The sequence below is a fragment of the Triturus cristatus genome, chromosome 4_1 (assembly GCF_964204655.1).
Source record: "Triturus cristatus chromosome 4_1, aTriCri1.1, whole genome shotgun sequence".
Taxonomy (NCBI): Eukaryota; Metazoa; Chordata; class Amphibia; order Caudata; family Salamandridae; genus Triturus; species Triturus cristatus.
In genome coordinates, this window is record NC_140585.1 from 979810087 (window position 1) to 979830484 (window position 20398).

A 20398-nucleotide genomic window follows, 5' to 3' on the forward strand; every position below is an offset into this window, starting at 1 on the left:
ATGGGTACATGAATCTCATTTGGCATGGGAGCTTCTCCGGTTTAAGTTGGTCAGTTTTGTCGAAATGACCTCACCACTTACAAGAGCACTTGAGCTCTGAGCCAGTTAATTTTATCTTCCCTAACAAAATCTGATTAAACTTATTATTATCAGCTTTTTAGTAACTCTGTTCATGTCTTTTTTCCAAAAGCATTTTAGTACACCTTCCATGTCTTAGTCCTGACTACTCACTACATTTATGGACTACGCTGTTAGGAATATCCACAATGCACCAGGCACATAAAGCTTTAATTAATATATTCCGGTCATACTCACTGATTGTATTCTTACCTAATAGATTCCCTTGAAGCATTGTAGCTCACTGATAAAATCAATCCTTAGTTGACATGGACCACTTAATAGTTCAAGCACCATCAATATGCAAAGAAAACTCCCATGGAAAAGAGTCAATTTTTTATGCAAGCTAACACTTTTGAATCCTGAACTTTACAGAAAAGGTGCTCATAAATAAAAGTGTAATCTATACCAGCACTGGGCAGTCAGTGGCTAAAAGATCTTTTAATGCCCGCACCCCTAAAAAGTGTAATGCCTCTACAAATTGTCAATTTAATCTCCTCTTTGCGTGAGACACAAAGAAGTAGGCGTTTGCCACCTTAAATCAGCTATCAAAAACCAATTGTTAAATTCATCACAATTAAGTACATTTGAATTAAAATCCCCAGTTCCAATTATTCCAGAGCCCCAACAGCAATCCTGCAGACTCGCAAGAATGGTTGGTAGCTGCTAAGTGTTTTCTTTTGCTTTGTAACAGTAGGATTGACATATAAATTAAACGTACATGTCAAAGCAACATATACTTTCCTCCTAGAAATTGGCAACAAAGGTCTTCAATGAAATGGTCACAATATACAGAAGTCTTAAATCCAATTTGATACTCTTTGATGCTAAGACTGGATGTGCTGAACACTAATAAACCTCCTGATGCATATCCAGAGTGAGCTACCCTTAGGGAAGAAACATAATATTTACCAAATCCTCCCGATCTTATCTAATGAGGGGGCCAACCAGCTCCAGTCAGGAAACTGTTCAGTGACAATATCCATATTACATCTCAAACGCTTGCAATCTTCTTGTTTGAAAGGCACCCACCTATTCTTATTGCCACTTTCTTTGGCACATTTAAGCAACAATCAGTGAGAGGACGGGCAAGTTTTACCAGGATGCTCATTTTTAGGTCTCGCCTGAGCCAGCGCATGCAATGCTCTGCGAGACATTTAGTTAGTGCGTTTTCAAAGTGCTACCAGAGGCTTTTCCTGGCCTCAAGCTTGTGTTCGCGAGCGCGTGAACGCGCTCAGCCGCCATATGTCTTTCCTCCCTCATGGCTCGCTCTGCCCCTCCCCCACCACAGAGCGCGTCCCTGCGATAACTTTCACTTTCACGGCCGCGCGGCCGCGTTACATTCACGGCCGCGCGGCCAATACTTGTTTTAACTTGCAGCGTTCATGCACGCACCGCGATCGCTTTCACGGTCGCGCGGCTAATGCTGGTTTTGTTTCTTCTTGCGTTACCTGCCTGTAGGACGCTTCCTGGCGGTCTAGCTCAAGTTGGCATCTTGTAATCTGTGTAGATCTTTCTGTACGTCACACGTGCACAGCGCGTGCGCGAAACGCCCTGATCGCCCTAAAGGCATAGGTGTTATCGGTGGGCATTTAGAGAAGTGACTCTCGTTATTGCCACAGTGAGTCAAAAGGTAGGCGCCCCAAAGGCTTCTTTTTCAGCATATGGTACTGCTGTTCTGAATTTAAAACCGAATATTCCTTCTTAGTGCGTCGCTTGAGGGCTTCCTCTGCACAGTACAGTGCCCTGGATTCTGGAGTTTGTTTGTCTTTCAGAAGGTGTCTTGTTCTGGCCTGTGCTGTAGTGAAGTGCACGGGCATGTCTAGGCGCACACGGAAAACCAGGTGCTGTTGTGTACCATACGACGACCTTTACTGGAACGAAAATCTCCCCCAGCAATCTTTCTCCTCTCCGATTCCCCCCTACTCCCTTCCTTTCCGATTGTGGATGCTCCTCGCCCTCTGGCCCCAGACGGCATCAAGCAGGCTTTGCAGACGTGTGCGCCGTCCGTATTAATATCGTCTCTGCGGCTATTTTGGTGCCTGACTCCCAGCTTGGCCTTTCGCTTCATTCAGCTCTGTTGCCATGAAATTGTCGGGCGCCTCTTCTGGGTTTCAGGGACTAAGAATACTGCCCGGCTATTTTTGGAAGTGGCTGCTCAAAACACTTTAATGTTGTCACCTGGGCATTAACACCGTCTTGCAAAACAGTATTTGTCCTCCTGTACACCCCCTCCTTTTATTACCAGTATTTCATTACATAGGGGAACTAACTTCCATAAGGTTTACATCAGCCCCTTCATTTCTGTCATTTATTTCTCAGGCCTTCCATTTCTTGTCTCCCCCCCATCTTTCTCAAGCCCCCCTTCTCATTGGTAGGCAGAGAAGTTTATTGCATTTATCAAATCAGATTACAATAAATGTTCGCTTCTAAAATAAGAGATACAAATGCACCTGAACTCATTACTTTTGATACAATTTATAAGTAACTGATCGTTAAAAACATGAAGCACATAAAATATTTTGAGCGAAATACGTCAGGTAACTTAAGAACCCAGGCTACTTAAGCGAGGTCTGCAAATTTAATTAAAGCACTAATAAATGATGGTAGTTGGTTATAAAAACAGTGATTGATGGCTTTCTCTAGTAGATTGTGTACTTGCCTCATTGAAAAACCTTCAGAGATGTTGTTTGCTTAGACTTAATAAGTTAGGGCAGATACAGGTATGCTCTATACTTTCCGACTTATAGCCACATTAACAACATGAATCTTTCTGCTTAAAATATCTTTTTACCAGCTGTTTCAGTTTACAGTGAGGTAGGGCCAATAGGTCTCGCCTTTGGGACCATATAAGTGTTTAACCATGCAACAGTTAATGTTGTTGCACCAAGGATATTGTGCTGCATAACTAAATATTATAAGGTCCCAAAAGCGAGACCTATTGGCTATGCCAAAGCTTGTTTATATTAGACTACAATAAAATTAACAGATAGCGTTACTTTTGGATTTAGACACAAACTCCAAACTCGTGCAACTTACCTCTAAAATGAAAGACTAACTCTGCTGTTGTCACGGATTGCCAAGTGACCGCAGTTGGTTGTCTAATATCTGAACCTATCAGTGGCTTAAATGCTATATACTACTATTTTATTTTGTATTCAGGTGCTTAAATGCATCAACTGTATTTAGTAGGTGTAGACAGTTACCTTTATTTAAAACATCAAATGAGCTTCAGGAGGGATATTCAAGTTAGAACAATAATTTAATGTTGTTCTCAGATGCATAGGGGCCAATCCATAGAATGCACCTCGTTTCAGGTCCCACAAATAGGCAAATACTCTGTAGCAAAACAAATCTCTTTGGGAACAATCCTGATTAACAGGATTTCAAGCAGCAGCCAGGTTGTTTCTACTCTCTACAGACTCATATCCGAGTCCTTTCATGTCATTTTAAGTAATACCCGACTACCTATTGCTACATAGGCATTGGTTTCCGGTCCCTCTAGTGGGCACTTTCAAATGGGACTGCTCTGAATTAAGGTATCAGCAGAGTAAACACGGCCATTGATACATGGGTCCATTCCAACCGTGATCTTCTCAGTTGCTAATAACTGAATTAGAGTTCAAAGTTTTCAACTGTGTTTCGGCTACAGGAGTGGTCTACAATAGTATTTTTAATATAATGCTATAACGCGTTCAAGTTCAGTTTGCTGCCATCTGTCGCTATCAATCAGAGCAGACTGGTCAGCTTTGAAAATCAACAGTTAATATGAACCCTGCAATTCAGAACCTACTTTAACATCCAAATTAATGGAGTTTTTTTCTGTGCTTTTGTAGTTTGCAAAGACAAGAAAAGCTTTGATGGCAATGACCGAATGCTGATAACTTTATGCACTCTACCTGCCTGTTTTTATTTTTCAGAGCAGTTTCTTAAGCTTTTTCTAATTTTCCTAGAGAGCTGTTGATTAGCTACTGTAGCTAATCTTTCGCTGTGAATTTGATTTCATCCTAGGTGGTCCTGATTAGAGCTGATGGTTGCAAGAGTAAGTGTAGAAATCTCAGGAATCATGGTTGGTGTGGAAATCTTAGGAGGAGGCACAGAAAGTGCAAACGAAGGACATACGGAGTGAGTGATACTATGTATTACTGCAGTGTGAACCACTGAATTTCGAGCTTTTACCCAAACAGTTATCAGCTTTATTTATCTGAAAGTCCCTGAATTGTGCTATAGCTGCAGATCTAGTTTTATCCAAATTTTTTGTCACTCGGGTACTTACTGAAGAACTTACAGTTGTGGTTTTTAAGGCCTCATTTGCAGCTGCTCCAGCATTAGTCTCCCTATTTTATCTAACATTGACCTTTTTAAACACAGCAAAGACTGTTTTCAACATCTGTGGAAGAGCTGAGAGATTATCTAGCACTGGGAAACAGGTGCAAGCGGTGGAAGTAGTTGGGCTGTGTATCTATCGTTCTTTATTAAACAGTTTTTACAATCTAATTTGGTGAATTTTGCGACCACATTTATGACTAGAATCTACAACAGGTCAACCTGGAGCACCAGTTTGGCCGACTGAAGAAACAGAGCCTTTGCAGGGGCATCCAATGTTTGGCACATGGTTATCCAAAGAGTGCTAGTACTTTGGCTCATAGTTGGAGGTACCACCCTATCGCGAATAATTGTCTCCTGCTGATTAAATACAGCCTCCAGTTGAGTTTCATGGGGCAGGTCAAGAGGACTAGGAGACAAATATGGATCATGGTTGGTTTGGCAATGTATAGGATCTAAGCATGCTTTATCATCAGTAGTGAGGCCGCCAACATGGGTCCTGTGAGCCATTAACCAAGTAAGTAGCACAGAATAACACTCGTCCTTGTCACTGGCCAGGTCAACACTCTATAAAGGGATGGCAGCAGAGCTACTTTCAGCCAAAACATTTACAGAAAATCCTACAATCGAAAGGGACACTGCTTTACTAAAACAATTGATAATGAAACTAAAAAATAATAAGTCCCTTATGTTTAAAAAAATAAATAAATAAATAAATAAATGAACGTTAGTTGTGCCACTTTTTTTTAAAGCCTACTAGTTTCTTAGGCAAAACAACTGAGGAATAAAATGTGTGCCTAGTACTCATCTTAAAGTTCTCCTATGAGTTTCGCTTTCCTAGGAAGTTAAACATGGTGCCCTTAGAAAGACCAGGCAAAGAGACAGAACCGAAGCCTATGATGAAGCACTTAGTGCGCAACGCGTGTCGCCTTCACACAGCTCCAGTCCGTGAGGTCCATTTTTCCCTGCCACCACCCAATCAGAGTCCAGCAGCTGTCTGCGGCTTTGACCCCTCTTAGCAAGCATCACCAGTATGTTGAAGTGGCAGGACCAGACAACTTGGTTCAGGGACAAGTAGTCACAATTCAGACTAAACATTGCGCTACAATTCCCTAAAGTGGCAGCTCTAACATTTGCTTAAATACTTCTCCCTCTCTGTCCAAACTCCACTCATGCCCAAGCACCCCTACAGTCCTATTTATGGAAGGACCTCCTCATTAGAGAGCCCAAAAGATCAACCCCAATGCCAATCTCCTAGCTTCTTGTCTTCTTAAAAATGCTGGAACATCTCAATCTTTCATACTCCACAAAAACTGTCCTATCATAAGTTGCTAATTTCATTACACCTGACCACTGCAGTCAACTCTCATACATTTTTATTGTCCATTTCTCCGTAATATTAGAGACAGCACCATTGGGATTACCATTGGCATTACTGGGTTAACCCTTCAATTATTCTTATTTTCTTCCTCTGACCTCTTGCTCTACATGTGAAGGTAATCTTTAATTTTAACACCTACTCCAGACCCGCCCGCATCCCCAAAGCTCAATCCTGAACCATTCCCTTTCTTAAAATACACCACCTCCTGCCGTGACATCTGCTCTTTGGGGTTCTCCTGTTGTTCATACCTGGTGGATAACCAAATCATCTTCTCACGACATACTTTCACCCCTCAACATCAGTGCTGGATCTCGGACACCTTAGAGCAATCCACCATTGAGTGGGTCTCAGTTCCTTCATGCTGAATATGAAGAGAGAACTGTTTTCATGTCACAGCTGCACTTACCTCCCTATCCAAACATATCTAGCAACTACCTCAAAAATTACAGTACTGTGGGCAAAAAAACATAGTGACTTTTTAGCCTTAAATGCCTGGAATTACAACTAGAAGAACCAGGTTTCGGGTTCCAGCATACAGAAGATCTGCCAAATATTACCTTCATGTGTATAGCACTGATCACTTCACCAGTACTACTAAAGCTTGACTGCTGGAACATCTTATTGGTTGCTTTACCCTCTACATCCTAACCCCTACCTTACCATATCACCATTACGGCGGGTGGTTATCAGCTAAAAACACTAAGTTATCAAATATATTTCCTTGTCTTAAAAGCTATCAATAAAATCTCCTGCAAGTAGCTCTTAAAACATCCAACCCACCATTGCCATCACAACCAACACTCCTGCAGTCAAAATGTCCTAATCATTATCAAATCTCACTGACACATCAAGTTTCCAATCTTTTAGGTTATTAAGATTCGCCAATGGAATTTGTTTCCTGTGTATATGTTTAATCTCCACCCTCATTAATGCACTCAGATCTCACCACCTCACACTAGAATGCCATACTGGCTAACTACTTCCTGAAAATTCACCATATGCGACCACCATCAATGCAGAAAAACTGAGTAATGAAAATATATGTGTATATCCTATCATATGTTTGTGAGCCTTGTCTGCCAAATGTTTATGCTTTTATGACGGACATAGAAGAGGAACTGAGAAACTTAGAAGGCACACTTGCATCTGAAGGCCTCATGGTGCTAGGACTGCACAAACAGGGACACAGACAGAAAACAAAAAAATCTAAGAAAACCAAAAAAGTCTTCAGGGCCAAAATCTAGAATGGTTCTCAATTGTATGTAAAGAAAAGAGCAAATAATTCAAAATTTATGGTGCCACCACATAGTGTGCTCTCTCCCTATTGTAGGTTTTTTTATTTTTAAAAATGTGAACCACTAGGGGCAAAAGTACACCTAAATGCAACCACCTAAAGGGAGTATGTCACTGAAACCTGGAAGAGAAACACTGTGGTCTAGACTTGAAGAAAGTATGAATAACTCAATGAATAGTATGCACAACTTTGAAATGGGTTTGTTGCATTAGTGTGAGCCAATGAAGAGTCCTAGGAACATCAGACACATGGTTCGAGTTCAGCAGGCCTGCCACCAACCTCACTGCCATAGTTAGCAGCATCTGTAAGTTGCTACTACTGCCCTTGGGCCTGCGAGATAGCAAATGTTGACTCCACCGGGTCATGGTACGCTATAGGCCACCATCACAGTGTCTCTGAGATGTTAAGGGATGACAGGCAAGATCCTTTTTAGTTCCCTTATTTGGAAGAAACATGAAGAGACCATTGAGTTTATCAGGGGCTACTGTCATGTTTTTATTCAGACAAAATCACAACGTTTTTGATTTGATCATCAGGACAGGCACAGCATACCTCACTCTACTGGTCAAAAAGCAGATTTCCACAGACCATCTTCAACAGAAATTAACACCTCAGTTATCCAGGCATTGCATCGCTAAAATGTTTCTAGGCATCCATGCTTGAAACACCGAGAGGCAGGACTGGATTTTCACTCAGAGCTCTCCAAAAGGACTATTTAAACAAAACAAAAAACAAACATCAGTTGTGCCCGATTTGGATATGATACAACTTCTATCCAATCAAATCGAATGAAACCATCAAGAGGTTATAAGTATATAGAGAGAATCCCTGCAGGACTCCATGATTAACTAGTGTGGAGGCAGATAAAAGGATGTCATGGTCACATACCAGGAACTTCTGGACACAAGTAGGAAAATAAAGGGCAGCCCTCTGGAAAACTAACTGCTGTTAAACTTAACTAACCTCTTCCACAGTGTCATAAGCAGCGGTCCAATCTAAAAGGATCAGACATGAGGGTGCCTCCTTATCGAGACCTCTCCTCAAATCATCCAACATTGTGGCCAAGGAGGTCTCCATTCCTATCCAAGGAAGGAACTCCATCTGGGGGAAGGACTAACAGTTCGCTCACCTCCAGATGAGCGAACAACCAATGAGCTCTAAACACTTCAGTTATTTTAGCAACAGCGGGCCGGAGGGTAATAAGCTGATCAACGCCATTGCTCACCCTCTCCCACTCACCTACAATGTATCCCTATTCTCAAGAGTTTCTACTGGGTTTCACCTCCCCTTCCGCCTTTTACAAAATGATTCAAACTCAGCTATTACCTGAAAAAATACACTTGTAATGCACATTCATTTAAGTCGCCTACTAAAATATTCCAGCACAACTTCACATGTAGTGTGACATTTGCACTTTGTCCAGTTCTTAAACCAAAGGTAAAATCAGTCTAGTGGCTCTCAGTAAGTTGCTCATACCAACTAGCTGTAGTGGGAGGTATGTTCTTCTGCAGTGTTATAGATACTGTAAGCTGTACGATTACCAATGATGAAAAAAACAAATCTTTCGCAGTCATTCTTTTGCCCAACAAAGACAATTAGCCACATACTTCGCACAGTTTTTTTTAAAGACACCTTCCCAAAAACAATGCAAGGAACGACACTTCGCCAACATGTATGCTAAATTACCACTTATTCCCTACACTTCAGATACCTGGTCTTCTCAACAAAACCCTATCAATCTTCTCAGGAGTTAAGTATGTTAGAAACAGCATCCTGAAGTGCTGCAAGTGCAAGTCAGCAGGGAACAAGACTTGAGCCATATAGTTAAGAGACTGAAGGCCTTATTTTAAGTTTGGCGTATAGGATACACAGTGACAAACGTTTCAGCTGTCCCATCTGCTGTTTTACTAATGGATTATAGTCTATGGCATTTGTAATAGGGTGGGCAGGATATCCACCACATTTTGACAGAGTACTGGTCATCAACCTCTAAAAACATCCCTCCGGGGTTTTTTTCTGCGTCAAAGTAGAATCAAGATCTGATGAATACTTACTACACTTGCAAATCAGCTTACTCCAGCAATCTTCAGAGATACAAACTAAAAGGTTAAAATGGACCCGCCCCAAAAACATCTATATCTTGATGCTTCTGTATCTCTTAATTACAGACTACTGTTGGTAGATGAGTAAGTGATGAGCCAATTTGTAAGAACATAAATACATTGATTTAGGTAAGACATACCTATCTTGCAGTTCAGTGAAACTCACAAACCCTCTAAATTTACCACTCAACCCACCACCAGAATGCCCTTGTGTACTCTGCAGTATTTTTTTTATGAATACATAAACAAATCTGTACAGTTCTAATATGCAATTTGTTATTTTTTTAGAAATATTTGCACATTACAAATTTTGTTACTCGCAAGCAAATGCTGACATTAGACTTACCTTAACAACTTTGTTCATTGTAGTGAAACTCATTCAAAATAGCTTCTTTTCTGCAAACAAGCATAATGTATGTTAGTTTAATGTCATGCAATTAAATTGGATTGTGTACATTAAAAAGCATACTGCTTAAATGAGTATACATTCTGGCCCAACTCACAAAAGGCATTTTGGAGTACGTAAGGTAGTACCCCAGCAATACTACTTCACGCACATCTAAGAGAAATTCAGAAACCTACTGCCAGAGATCTCCACCTCTGCCTTTCCAATCTTTTTTTGATCTAGATCTCTGACCAAGATGTGGAGATTTCCACGCAAGTAGGTATATGTTTTAGTGATAAATGTGGGACAAACAAGGGTGAGGAGTGGGAAAATAGAGAAGTAGTACAACAAAATGAGAGGGGGTCTAAGAAGTGTAAAGGACGGGTTCAGGGGAGACAGGCTAATTAAAAACACACACCCACATAAGAGTAGGACAATTGCAATTAATAAAATACACTTATAATGCTATCATAGTCCATATAGTGACAAAGTAGGCTTAAGTGTAACTTCAGCCTTGAAGAAAGTCAAGCATCACACATGATCAACCACAAGTATTGTATCACACTCTCATAGAAAACAATGGAGGCATGCTGTAATGCTAACACCTATTATGAAATAATGTAAAATAAGTTACATTAATTTTAAATTTAAATATATATACATTTTTCAAGTTAAAAAAGCTTAAGTATAATTGTTGCCACGTTACATCTTTTAATTTAACGATACACTTAAATATAAAATAAATTTTTACTTTACAAAGTCTGGAAATTATTCAAATTAATTAAAACATAACTTACAACAAAGTTGCTAGAAATAAAATAAATACAATAATGCTAATGAGGGTGGACGAGTTAAATTTTAAAGCATTGGCCAAAATGTATTTTAAAAATGATGTATCTTGCTTTAAGTAGATATAGGTTAATATTACATGTTTAAAATTGAAAAAAATATTTTACATTACACTAATTTTATTTATTTTTTATATTAAAAAATAATGAACTGTATTAAATGTCCCTATATATTCCTAAATGGAGATCTCTTCCTCGATGGTGCAGAGCTTCACAAACAAGTCAAAAGTTAATATTAGTAGCTTTACAATGTATACATTAAGTTACAGGAGGCTCACCCCCACATTTGAGAGGGTTAAAAAAATCTCAAGTCTACATCTAGGTGTAAATCTCCACTCTGGAAAAAATATAAAAAAGTGGAGATTTGCACCTACGAGTAGACATGTAGATCTATACATGCAAACTTAACTTTGTGAGTTGGGTCCTTGAAGCCCATTTCTGTCTCAGTGGTTTCTCGTCTGCCTCACATTTCTCGTGTAGTTCCTACAAATCTTTATAGGATCTGCACGTTTAGAGGACTGAAGTGGGCATGGAGCTGGAAGTAGCCCTGCTGGTAGGTAATTCTGCTTGTGACCTTCCCTCTCAGTACAGACTACACAGAGGGGAACTGTTATCGGACTACATATTGGAGTCTGAATCACGGTAACCATTAAGCATTGATTTTCTTGTTTGTTGGGGAGGTTGGGCAATAGACCTTTTTTGTATTGGGGACAAGCATGTTTTCGCTTTGTATTAGGAAATGTGGAGTGGAGGAACTTAATGGGAAGTTGGGTGTTGTTTGGTTTACAGAGCAGGCACATGAGTGCTGGAGGAGACGTGGGACTATCTGGGTCGGGGTTGGGGGTGGTTGGGGGCAGGGGGAAAGGCTTCAGATACACTATGGCAACAGGAGACAGTAGTACAGACCACCTCAAATTTCTATCCTGGAATGTCAATGGCTTAGGCAATAAGATTAAGCATGGGGTGATCTCACAATATATCCAGCGTATCGCCACGGACATTGTATGCCTACAGGAGGCCCAACCCTTGGGTACGGACTGTAAATTTATAGGGGGGGGGCAGGTACGAATCACTGGGCTATGCTGGGTTTACCAAACGGTCAAGGAGAGTGGCGATACTAGCAAAAAAGGAACCACACTTTTAGGGTCACAAGGAAATGGCTGGACATACATGGAATGGTGATCAGGATAAAGGAGACTCAGGGAATCCAGGCCTTCACACTAATTAATGCCTATGCTCCTCTCTGCCTACAAAAGGAGGTACTGGAAAAAGTGGGTCTGACATTGCTGGATGTCGGGAATTCTGCTCCACTGGTCGGAGGAGGCTGGAATGACGGGCTCATACTGTCACTTGACTGATTGAGACAGTGAATAGAGGAGGTACACCATCCCACATCCCACTCTTATAGCACAATTTCCCAGAGCATTGGTCCTGGTGGATATTTGGAGACTGACACCCCCAACAGTAGTGGCATACTCTTTTTACTCGAGTACCCATATATCATTTTCTCAACCTGACTTTCTCATTGCCCACAGATACAACGCTGACAATAGAGGAGGAAGAGTATCTGGCAAAGGGTATTTCGGATTACTTCCCACTAATCGTGACCTTAGGGGGGTGGGGATGGTGCTTCCCGGTGGCACCTCAATGCCTAGGAACTGCAAGACCTTGACACAGTGACACAGGTGAGGGCGGACTCTACGACAAAGACACAGTGTAATCCCTGGGGGTGGTGTAGGAAATATATAAGCCAGTCATGCATGATATACTGAAGTCATTGATAGCTCATAAAAAACAAACCAGGGTAGCGCAGTTTCAGGCTTGGAACACCAGGTTTTGGACCTGGAGAGCCAATAGATCCAGCTGCCAAGGAAGGAGACTTCCTACCTCCTTGACATGGCACGAGCTGAAGGGGAGGGGATTGGCCAACAACACTAACTTGTGAAACAGCAGAAACTATATGATGTGGGGGACAAAGCCGGGTGCTTACTGGCATGGTTGAGACGAAGAGAGGAGGAGGCAAGATGGGTGGGAGATATAACTGCAGAAACAGGGGAACAATAACTCAGGCAGCTGACACTGCACAAGAATGTGCCCGATATTATCACACTATACAATCCCAGACCACAAAGAACTGAGGTGGATATATTGTGCTTCCTAGCCTCTCTGGGGGGGGGGGGGTGGAGGAGGAGTGAAGAGGAAAGAGAGAGAGAGAAGGAGGAGAGAGAGAAGGAGGAGAGAGAGAGAGAAGGAGGAGAGAGAGAGAGAGAAGGAGGAGAGAGAGAGAGAAGGAGGAGAGAGAGAGAAGGAGGAGAGAGAGAGAGAAGGAGGAGAGAGAGAGAAGGAGGAGAGAGAGAAGGAGGAGAGAGAGAAGGAGGAGAGAGAGAAGGAGGAGAGAGAGAGAGAGAGAAGGAGGAGGAGGAGGAGGAGGAGGAGGAGGAGAGAGAGAGAGAGGAAGAAGGAGGAGGAGAGAGAGAGAGAGAGAGGAAGAAGGAGGAGGAGAGAGAGAGAGAGAGAGAGAGAAGGAGGAGGAGGAGGGGGAGGGAGAGAGAGAAGGAGGGAGAGAGAGAGGGAGAGGGAGAGAGAGGGGTAGAGAGGGAGAGAGGGGTAGAGAGGGAGAGAGGGAGAGAGGGAGAGAGGGAGAGAGGGAGAGAGGGAGAGAGGGAGAGAGGGAGAGAGGGTCAGTCAGTCAGTCAGTCAGTCAGTCAGTCAGTCAGTCATGGCATTTGAGAGTGACCTTACCCTACGAGACCTCACTGAAGCACTGGCTTCCATGCACAGTGGAAAGACCCCGGGTCTAAAGACCCACGGACAAATTCTTTAAAAGACTGGGAAGCCTGGTGGGGACCATACCTCCTAGCAATGTACAAGGACTCCCGCAAAAAGGGGGTCACTGCATGCATTGATTGCAGCAATTCAAAAGGATGGTAAACCGACTGTGGGTCGTACAGCCTAATCTCCGTACTGAACATGGAGACCAAACTACTGGCCACAATCCTAGCTGGCAGGTTCACAGTAGTGATGACCTCATTGATCCACAGGGGCCAGACAGGCTTTATGCCTTGCCGATCGACAAAGCAAAATTACCAGCGCTTACATGAGTGGCGAGTTGTGGTGAGAGATGCCTCCGTTCCACTGGCACTTCCTCCTCAAACGCTGAGAAGGCTTTGTCTTGAGGTGGTTCCTTCTTGCCTGCCCTATGATTAAGGTGTCAGAGGCACTGAAACGCGTAAGGGACTTTATTTATTGGGTCCGTGTTACTTTTCCTTTTGAAATAAAAGTTCAGTTGAACTAATCCCCTGCGGAGTGCATCTCTATGGCTTGGAGGCTTTTGGGGAATGTTGAAACACGGTTGCTCCAGCCGTGGGAGATTGCACCGCCATGAACACCGGAGGAAGGTCTGTGTGGCTGTGAATCATCACGGCCTGTTCCAGCACAAGGGATAATTGGAATCTGGGAATGGTTGCACGGACCTGAGGCCCACCAGAGGGCTGGAAAAACATTAAGACGAACATTGGCAGAAAAATTATCGTCGGAAATCAGACCCCACCAGAGGGGAAAAATTTGGGACTACTACTCCCGGCATGCTGCTCATTGGAGAGCACATGCATGATGGCCAAAATAAGTGGCGGTCCAGGACTGGTTTTCCTTCTTGCCTGCCCTATGATTAAGGTGTCAGAGGCACTGAAACGTGTAAGGGACTTTATTATTGGGTCCGTGTTACTTTTCCTTTTGAAATAAAAGTTCAGTTGAACTAATCCCCTGCGGAGTGCATCTCTATAGCGTGGAGGCTTTTGGGGAATATATATATATATATATTATATATAATATATATATATTATATATATTATATATATTATATATAATATATATATATATATATATATATATATATATATATATATATATATATATATATATATATATATATATATATATAGACATATGATTGCAAGCACCGACAGAGTAAATAAAAGGTAGAATTCTACCATGGTGCTAAAAGAGTGAATATATACAGGCAGATAGATACATGGCAGTAATCATTAGTACTCCTAAGATGCACACCCTAACTAAGTGTACCTAAGTGTACCTAGCATGTATGTAGGTGTGAAGCCAAGAATCCCCCTAGGAAAGAGCAAACCCAATTACCTGGTGGGAGAGAATGAAGGGTCCCGTCTTGGTCTTGAGTTGGACACCCTGCAAGTGATGTCAGACCTTTGCGTGCTGGAGTTCCTGCATGTAGGGACTCCAGCATCTTCTGTCTGCATAGAAGCTTCTCCTCTGGTTTGCCCAGCGAAGATATAGTGCTTATATACCCAAAAGGTACCCTTAGGGGTTCTATCTAGATGTGTGATGATACTGTGGGCTTGTACAAGGATGATGATAGCGGTGACTTTTATACAAAGTTATTATACTGAAGATGGTGATCCTACTGTGATACTTAGAATCCCCATGCATAATAAATTAGGCTAGTTTTCTTAGAAAACCACAAGACATGTATTCGGCAAATAACTAGGCAAAAGGTCAGGTATATTGGGGCTCATAACACATTATTCTGATTTGCTGTTCCAATTCCATGCCCTCTTTGCTCTCTTGCATGCTTCTCGGCTGGAATTATTCATCCTATTTCCTTACTACCACCTGTCATCCCCCTTCTAGGCCTCTCTCTTTCTGTCTTGTTCAGTGCTTGTTATATTTTTCTGTCTCAACCGCTCACTTTGGCTACCTTACAATAATTTTACAACTTGTGGACAAAGATTATTTTTGCTATGTTACTAGGATTGTGGCCACCACTGCAGGTGTCTGAGTTTTCCAATATTCGTCATCATTGTGGCAAGAGCCTTGCTTAGACTTGTCAAAAGCTAACAGAGACTTATTTAACAAAATAGCCATGATAGAAACTGAGCGTCAGTGCAGGTGCAGTACTATAGTGCACGAAAATACATTACAGATGGTGGCAGTGGCTTTTGGTGATTTAACATCGAGAGAATAAGGGGTGCAGGATCATAAGCATGTACACAGAACCGCAAACGCATGTGCAATAGCACAAATATGCTTGAAATTGCTCAACTATGTTGAGTAACTATTATGTGCTCTGCATCAGAATATTACTTTGACTGTAAAACGTGCAGACAAGGTAAACAATACCTCAAGGTCAAACATGAACCTGCAACAAGGACTTGAGCAATACACGTTCACATCACATTTTCTTTGTAGCCACAGGGAAGGGATACAGAGTACTGACTGCAAGAACATGGTCAAGCAGACAAGGCTGTAAGTCCAGAAAACCTTTGGGGTAACACACAACTTGCTTTACATCCACTGAAATCAACAGTATTGTCTGAATGAAAGCACAATGAAGGTAAAGTGCAGTCTGCACAACAATCAATGTGACATGGACCAACAAAAACAAAACCGTATTTCCCAGACCTACCAATATAGAAAATTTAAAAAAATGAGTTGCATGGTTTTTGAAAGATCTTGGGTCAGACTGTGGTAAGTCGTTGTAAGATTTATTCAAGAAACAGCTGAGCCATCAAGCAAAGCAGCAGCAGAGATCCACAAAGACACCAACTAAAACAGCTGGAACTCCTGATACAGAACACTCACGCAGTGAGGCTCTGAACCAGTGACATTCCAAACAAGCATAAGCTACTACATGGGTCTTCCCTTAAAACATTAAAGAACAAGCATTTGCAATGCAATAGGTCTCGCATTCACGCAAGTTTAAGCTGTTAGCATTGTAAAGAACAATGCCTTTTATTTATGTTTTGGGTTTTAAAACATAAAGAAAAGGCATTGTCAATTACAATAATAATAGCTCAAACTTGCGTGAATGCGAGACCTATTGCAATGCAAATGCTTGTTTTTCTGTTCAACTGCCTCTATTTAACTGTCTTGATAGAACACGACTAGTAGGGGTCAGTAAAATACCAGAATTGCTTTCTGCTGAGGGACTTACCTTTTTTTATTTTTCTGGCAACTGCCTCTATTTAACTTTCTTGATAGAAAACGACCAGCAGAGGTCAGTAAAATACCAGAATCACTTTAGCATTCTCTAGATTCCAGTCCATAGAAATTGTCTTCCACGAGCACCCGTTGACAATAATATTTTTTTCAAATCTTGTATTTTCAGTGATATGACCACCGAAGGCCATGATTTTATAATAAAAACTGAGCTTTGGACTATACAATTTCCTGCTGAAAGGCAATATTGTTCTCCCATACCTGGTGTTTCACGCAGTTTGGTGCTTACTTTCCCTCCATGTTAAAGAACAGTAGATGTTTCAGCATCCAGGCTAATGTGCTGCATAGCTAAATACATTTAAGGTCCCAAAGGCGAGACCGATTGCATTGCAAATGCTTGTTTTAGCACAACTTTGCTTTTTTTCCCCACCAGCCAGCTATCGCCATGTTCCCCATCAGAGTCACAGATAACTACAGCTTCCTGTCCTGAAATCGCATACCCGTGACTAATGGCATTTCTCAACTCTAGGATAATAAACGGTGGTTTCTCTACAACTAGATTGACTAGTAAATTTTTTCTGCACTCCAGATCATGCGACACTTACAAAAGACCCATTAAGTGCAGAGTTATGTGTACAGTTCTCCAACGTTTGTTTGTTGTGTTGTGATGCACTCTCATCAGTTTGTTCAGGACATAATGTGACTAGAGCAGTAACTAGCAATTAATAATTCTGTCATTATATTTTTTTGGCATGCGTCTTCGTATATCTGCCTTCCTACAGCTTCTTCCTACTGTGACACACACTCCCACTTAGCTAGATGTAAGGTTTTGTACGGATTATATAAACCTGTGATCTGTGTTTTTGAAACCAGAACAATTTAGCACCGGGCTTTCAAATAGGGTTAGTTGTCTTGTTGCTGTCTTGTTAACAAAGTATAAACTTCATGGTACACTGAGGCAACAGGACAGCCTAAGAGTTCTCTCAGACATCATCCCGCAGGTGGATGCAGTCATTCATTGCACCCACATGCACGGGGATCTCTGCCCCCCTTGAAAGTGCTGGCAGGCTGAACTGTAAAACGCGGATGAGCTGTTTCAATAAACCAGTCTGTGTTTCACAAACGTGCTGCATCCTGTGCAGTAAGAGTTTGCGGCTGCCCTAGGGGCAATGCATTATATGCAATTGTACGCACTGTCCCCATCTTCACCAGGAGCATCAAGTTAAATGTGTGCAGCGGCGCAAACCGTCCTGCCAAAGAAGCGCATCAGGCACTAGACTAACGTATTTCAGTGTAGTGCTCCAAGTGTAGGGCACAATGTTAAAATAAATGGAGATGTAAAGCACCGGTGCATTACCTAAACAAGCAATGGCCGCGCGGCTGAGAAAGTGACCCAGCCGCGTGGCGCAAAAGTGAAAGGAAACCAGTGGTGCGCGCGCACCACAGAGGAACGGGGGCGAGGGAGCACGGCAGAGGCAGCGAGGCGAACGCGTGCTGCTGCGCGTGCTACACACATACAGGAATGGGCGGAGCCTTTGCCCAACTGCGTGCCTTTTTTTTTTTTTTTTGAAACACGCAAAACCTAATGGCTGCCGGCAAAAGCAAAATCACACGCACGAGCGTGTGGTCAGCTTTCAAAACCCCCACATAAGGTCTCGCGCTGCACGAGCAGTGCTGTGCACTGCAACGCTAGGCGCAAGACCTGAAAAGGAAACTTACAACGCAAAAGGAAAAGAAAAGCAAAAACAAGAAAAGAAATACCTGTGGAGGAAAATTAAAGTTAGACAAAAACAGCAACAGATTAAGCACCAGAAAACTTAAACTCTAAAACGAGTAGGAACTTTCCTAACTCAAGCACTCCGCCTAAGGGCAGGCTGACTAGTACCACCAAAACTACCCACACCACTCTCACCACTAAAACAATTCTCACCACACTCACCACCAACACCCTCGCGAAGCAAACAACTCTTGAACAAAAAACACTTGTTCCACCACTGTCCATTGATGAGCTTAACAGAATTCCCTTTCACATCCACGACTTTGACGGGTGGACTAAACTTGGAAGAGCCCTTCATAACATGGACAGGTTTTTTGACACAGACGTAATCACCCACAGTGATTTCCAAACTTTTAACACTTTTCTTTTCATCAAAGTAAGTCTCTTGCTTATTTTGAGCCAATTTCACATGACTCCTAACACTCTCATCCGTCCATTGAGTGCCCTTAACCCACTTGCTCATCCAACTTGGACAAAAAGCAGTGGCAGCTCTCCGACCACGTAACAACTCAAAAGGTGACACACCCGTGGTTGAATGGGGAGTGGTACGGTAAAACCAAAGCATGCTCCTCACAGAATTTGCAACAAAACATTTGTTGGCTAGGGCCCACTGAATGTACTCGCCAAGCACTCTGTTCATGCGTTCATCCAGGCCATTGGACTGGGGTGGTAAAGAGGACTCTTGAGGTGCTTAACCCCACAGGTTTGGAGGAACTCCTTAACTTCACGAGCGACAAACTGGGCACCAATGTCCGTCACAAAAAATTCAGGAAAACCTTCCTTCATAGACACATCATTAAGGAATTCGACAATGGTTCTAGAGGTCACCTCCTTCACAATCTTGATCTCAGGCCACTTGGAGTAATAGTCTATAAGGACTAAAGCGAATTTAGATGATGGATCAAGGACACGATAAGGACCCACAATGTCGAGCCCCAACTTCACCTACGGGGCAGACGGCAATTCAATAGGAGAAAGAGGAGGAGTACGCAATTTAGCAGTTTTGTCACAGCTGGAACAAATCACACATGACTTGACCATCTCATCTACCTCCCTGTCCATGGAAGGCCACCAGAAAGAGAGGCGCACCCTTTTTTTTAGTAAGTGTGGCACCTAGATGTCCCTCATGAGCATGTTTAATTAAGGAAGCTCTCAAAGCAAGAGGGAGAACAAGTTTGTCACCTCTCAGTAACAGCCCATCTTCAATAGATAGCTCATCCGCAACCTGCAAAAATGTTTTAAATTTGGAACTCAAATTCCTCTCCTTTGGCCAACCCTTTCCAACGTAACCTATAACAAGGGTCAAGGAAGGATCACAACTGAGGGCCTGACGCTATTCACACTCAGAGACTACACACAACTGTGAAAGATCTACTGCTACCACAATAAACTCCTCCTTGTCCTCCTCACCCATGTTAACATCATCTTCCGCAGTGTCAGAGGAACGAGAAAGGAAATCATCACATCCATTCTTGCTTCCAGGAATATATTCAGCACAAAAGTCAAACTGAAGAAGTTTTAAGGACAAACGTGCAATCCTAGGAGTGAAACTCCTGACATTCTTCCCACTAAGAATGAAGACTAAAGGCTTGTGATCAGTCTGAAGACGGAACTTCCTTCCCCAATTAAAGTTTGTGAACTTCATCACAGCCCACCAACACGCCAGCAGCTCCTTCTCAAAAACTGAGTATTTCCTTTCCGAAGGGGACAGAACCCTGGAAGCAAACCCAATGGTCCTGACCTCACCCCCCTTTTCCTGGGACAGAACAGCACCCCCTCCGACGTTGCTAGCATCGACAGTGAGGGTACAAGTAAGAGAAGGATCATAGTGTTTTAACACCTTAGGCGAGACAATTTGCTCCTTCACCCACTCAAAGACACTTTGGCATTCAGAACTCCACACAAAAGCAACACCCTTCATCAGCATTTGCGACAGTGGCCTCAATTTACTCGCAAAATCTTGAATGAACCGTGAATACAATTCACAAAGACCGAGGAAGGACTTAAGACTAGTCTTGTCAGAGGGAGGTTTGGACTTGACGATTGAGTCAACAAGACTAGACTTAGGGCGAATCCCTTTCTCATTAACTAAATGTCCCAAATATTCAACCTCCTTGGCCTTAAAGACTCATTTGTCCCTACACAACACTACACCGTTAGTTTGGAATCTGGGCAGGACTTCCCTTAAAAAGGTGTCATGC

The 20398-nt window shown here is 42.4% G+C and overlaps 1 protein-coding gene across 3 annotated transcripts in view; it reads right to left on the reverse strand.

Moving 5' to 3' along the window:
- The window catches only part of GAS2L3 (growth arrest specific 2 like 3), a 242004-nt gene that overhangs the window by 166594 nt on the left and 55012 nt on the right, over positions 1-20398 (reverse strand). For 2 of the 3 annotated variants that reach the window (XM_085653891.1, XM_085653890.1), the window contains exon 3: positions 9567-9616. In XM_085653891.1, the coding sequence (XP_085510017.1) occupies positions 9567-9599 (33 nt within the window). In that variant the 5' untranslated portion in view covers positions 9600-9616. Of the gene's footprint in view, positions 1-7670; positions 7830-9566; positions 9617-20398 lie in introns of all 3 variants that reach the window. The other variant, XM_085653892.1, reaches the window with a different exon arrangement.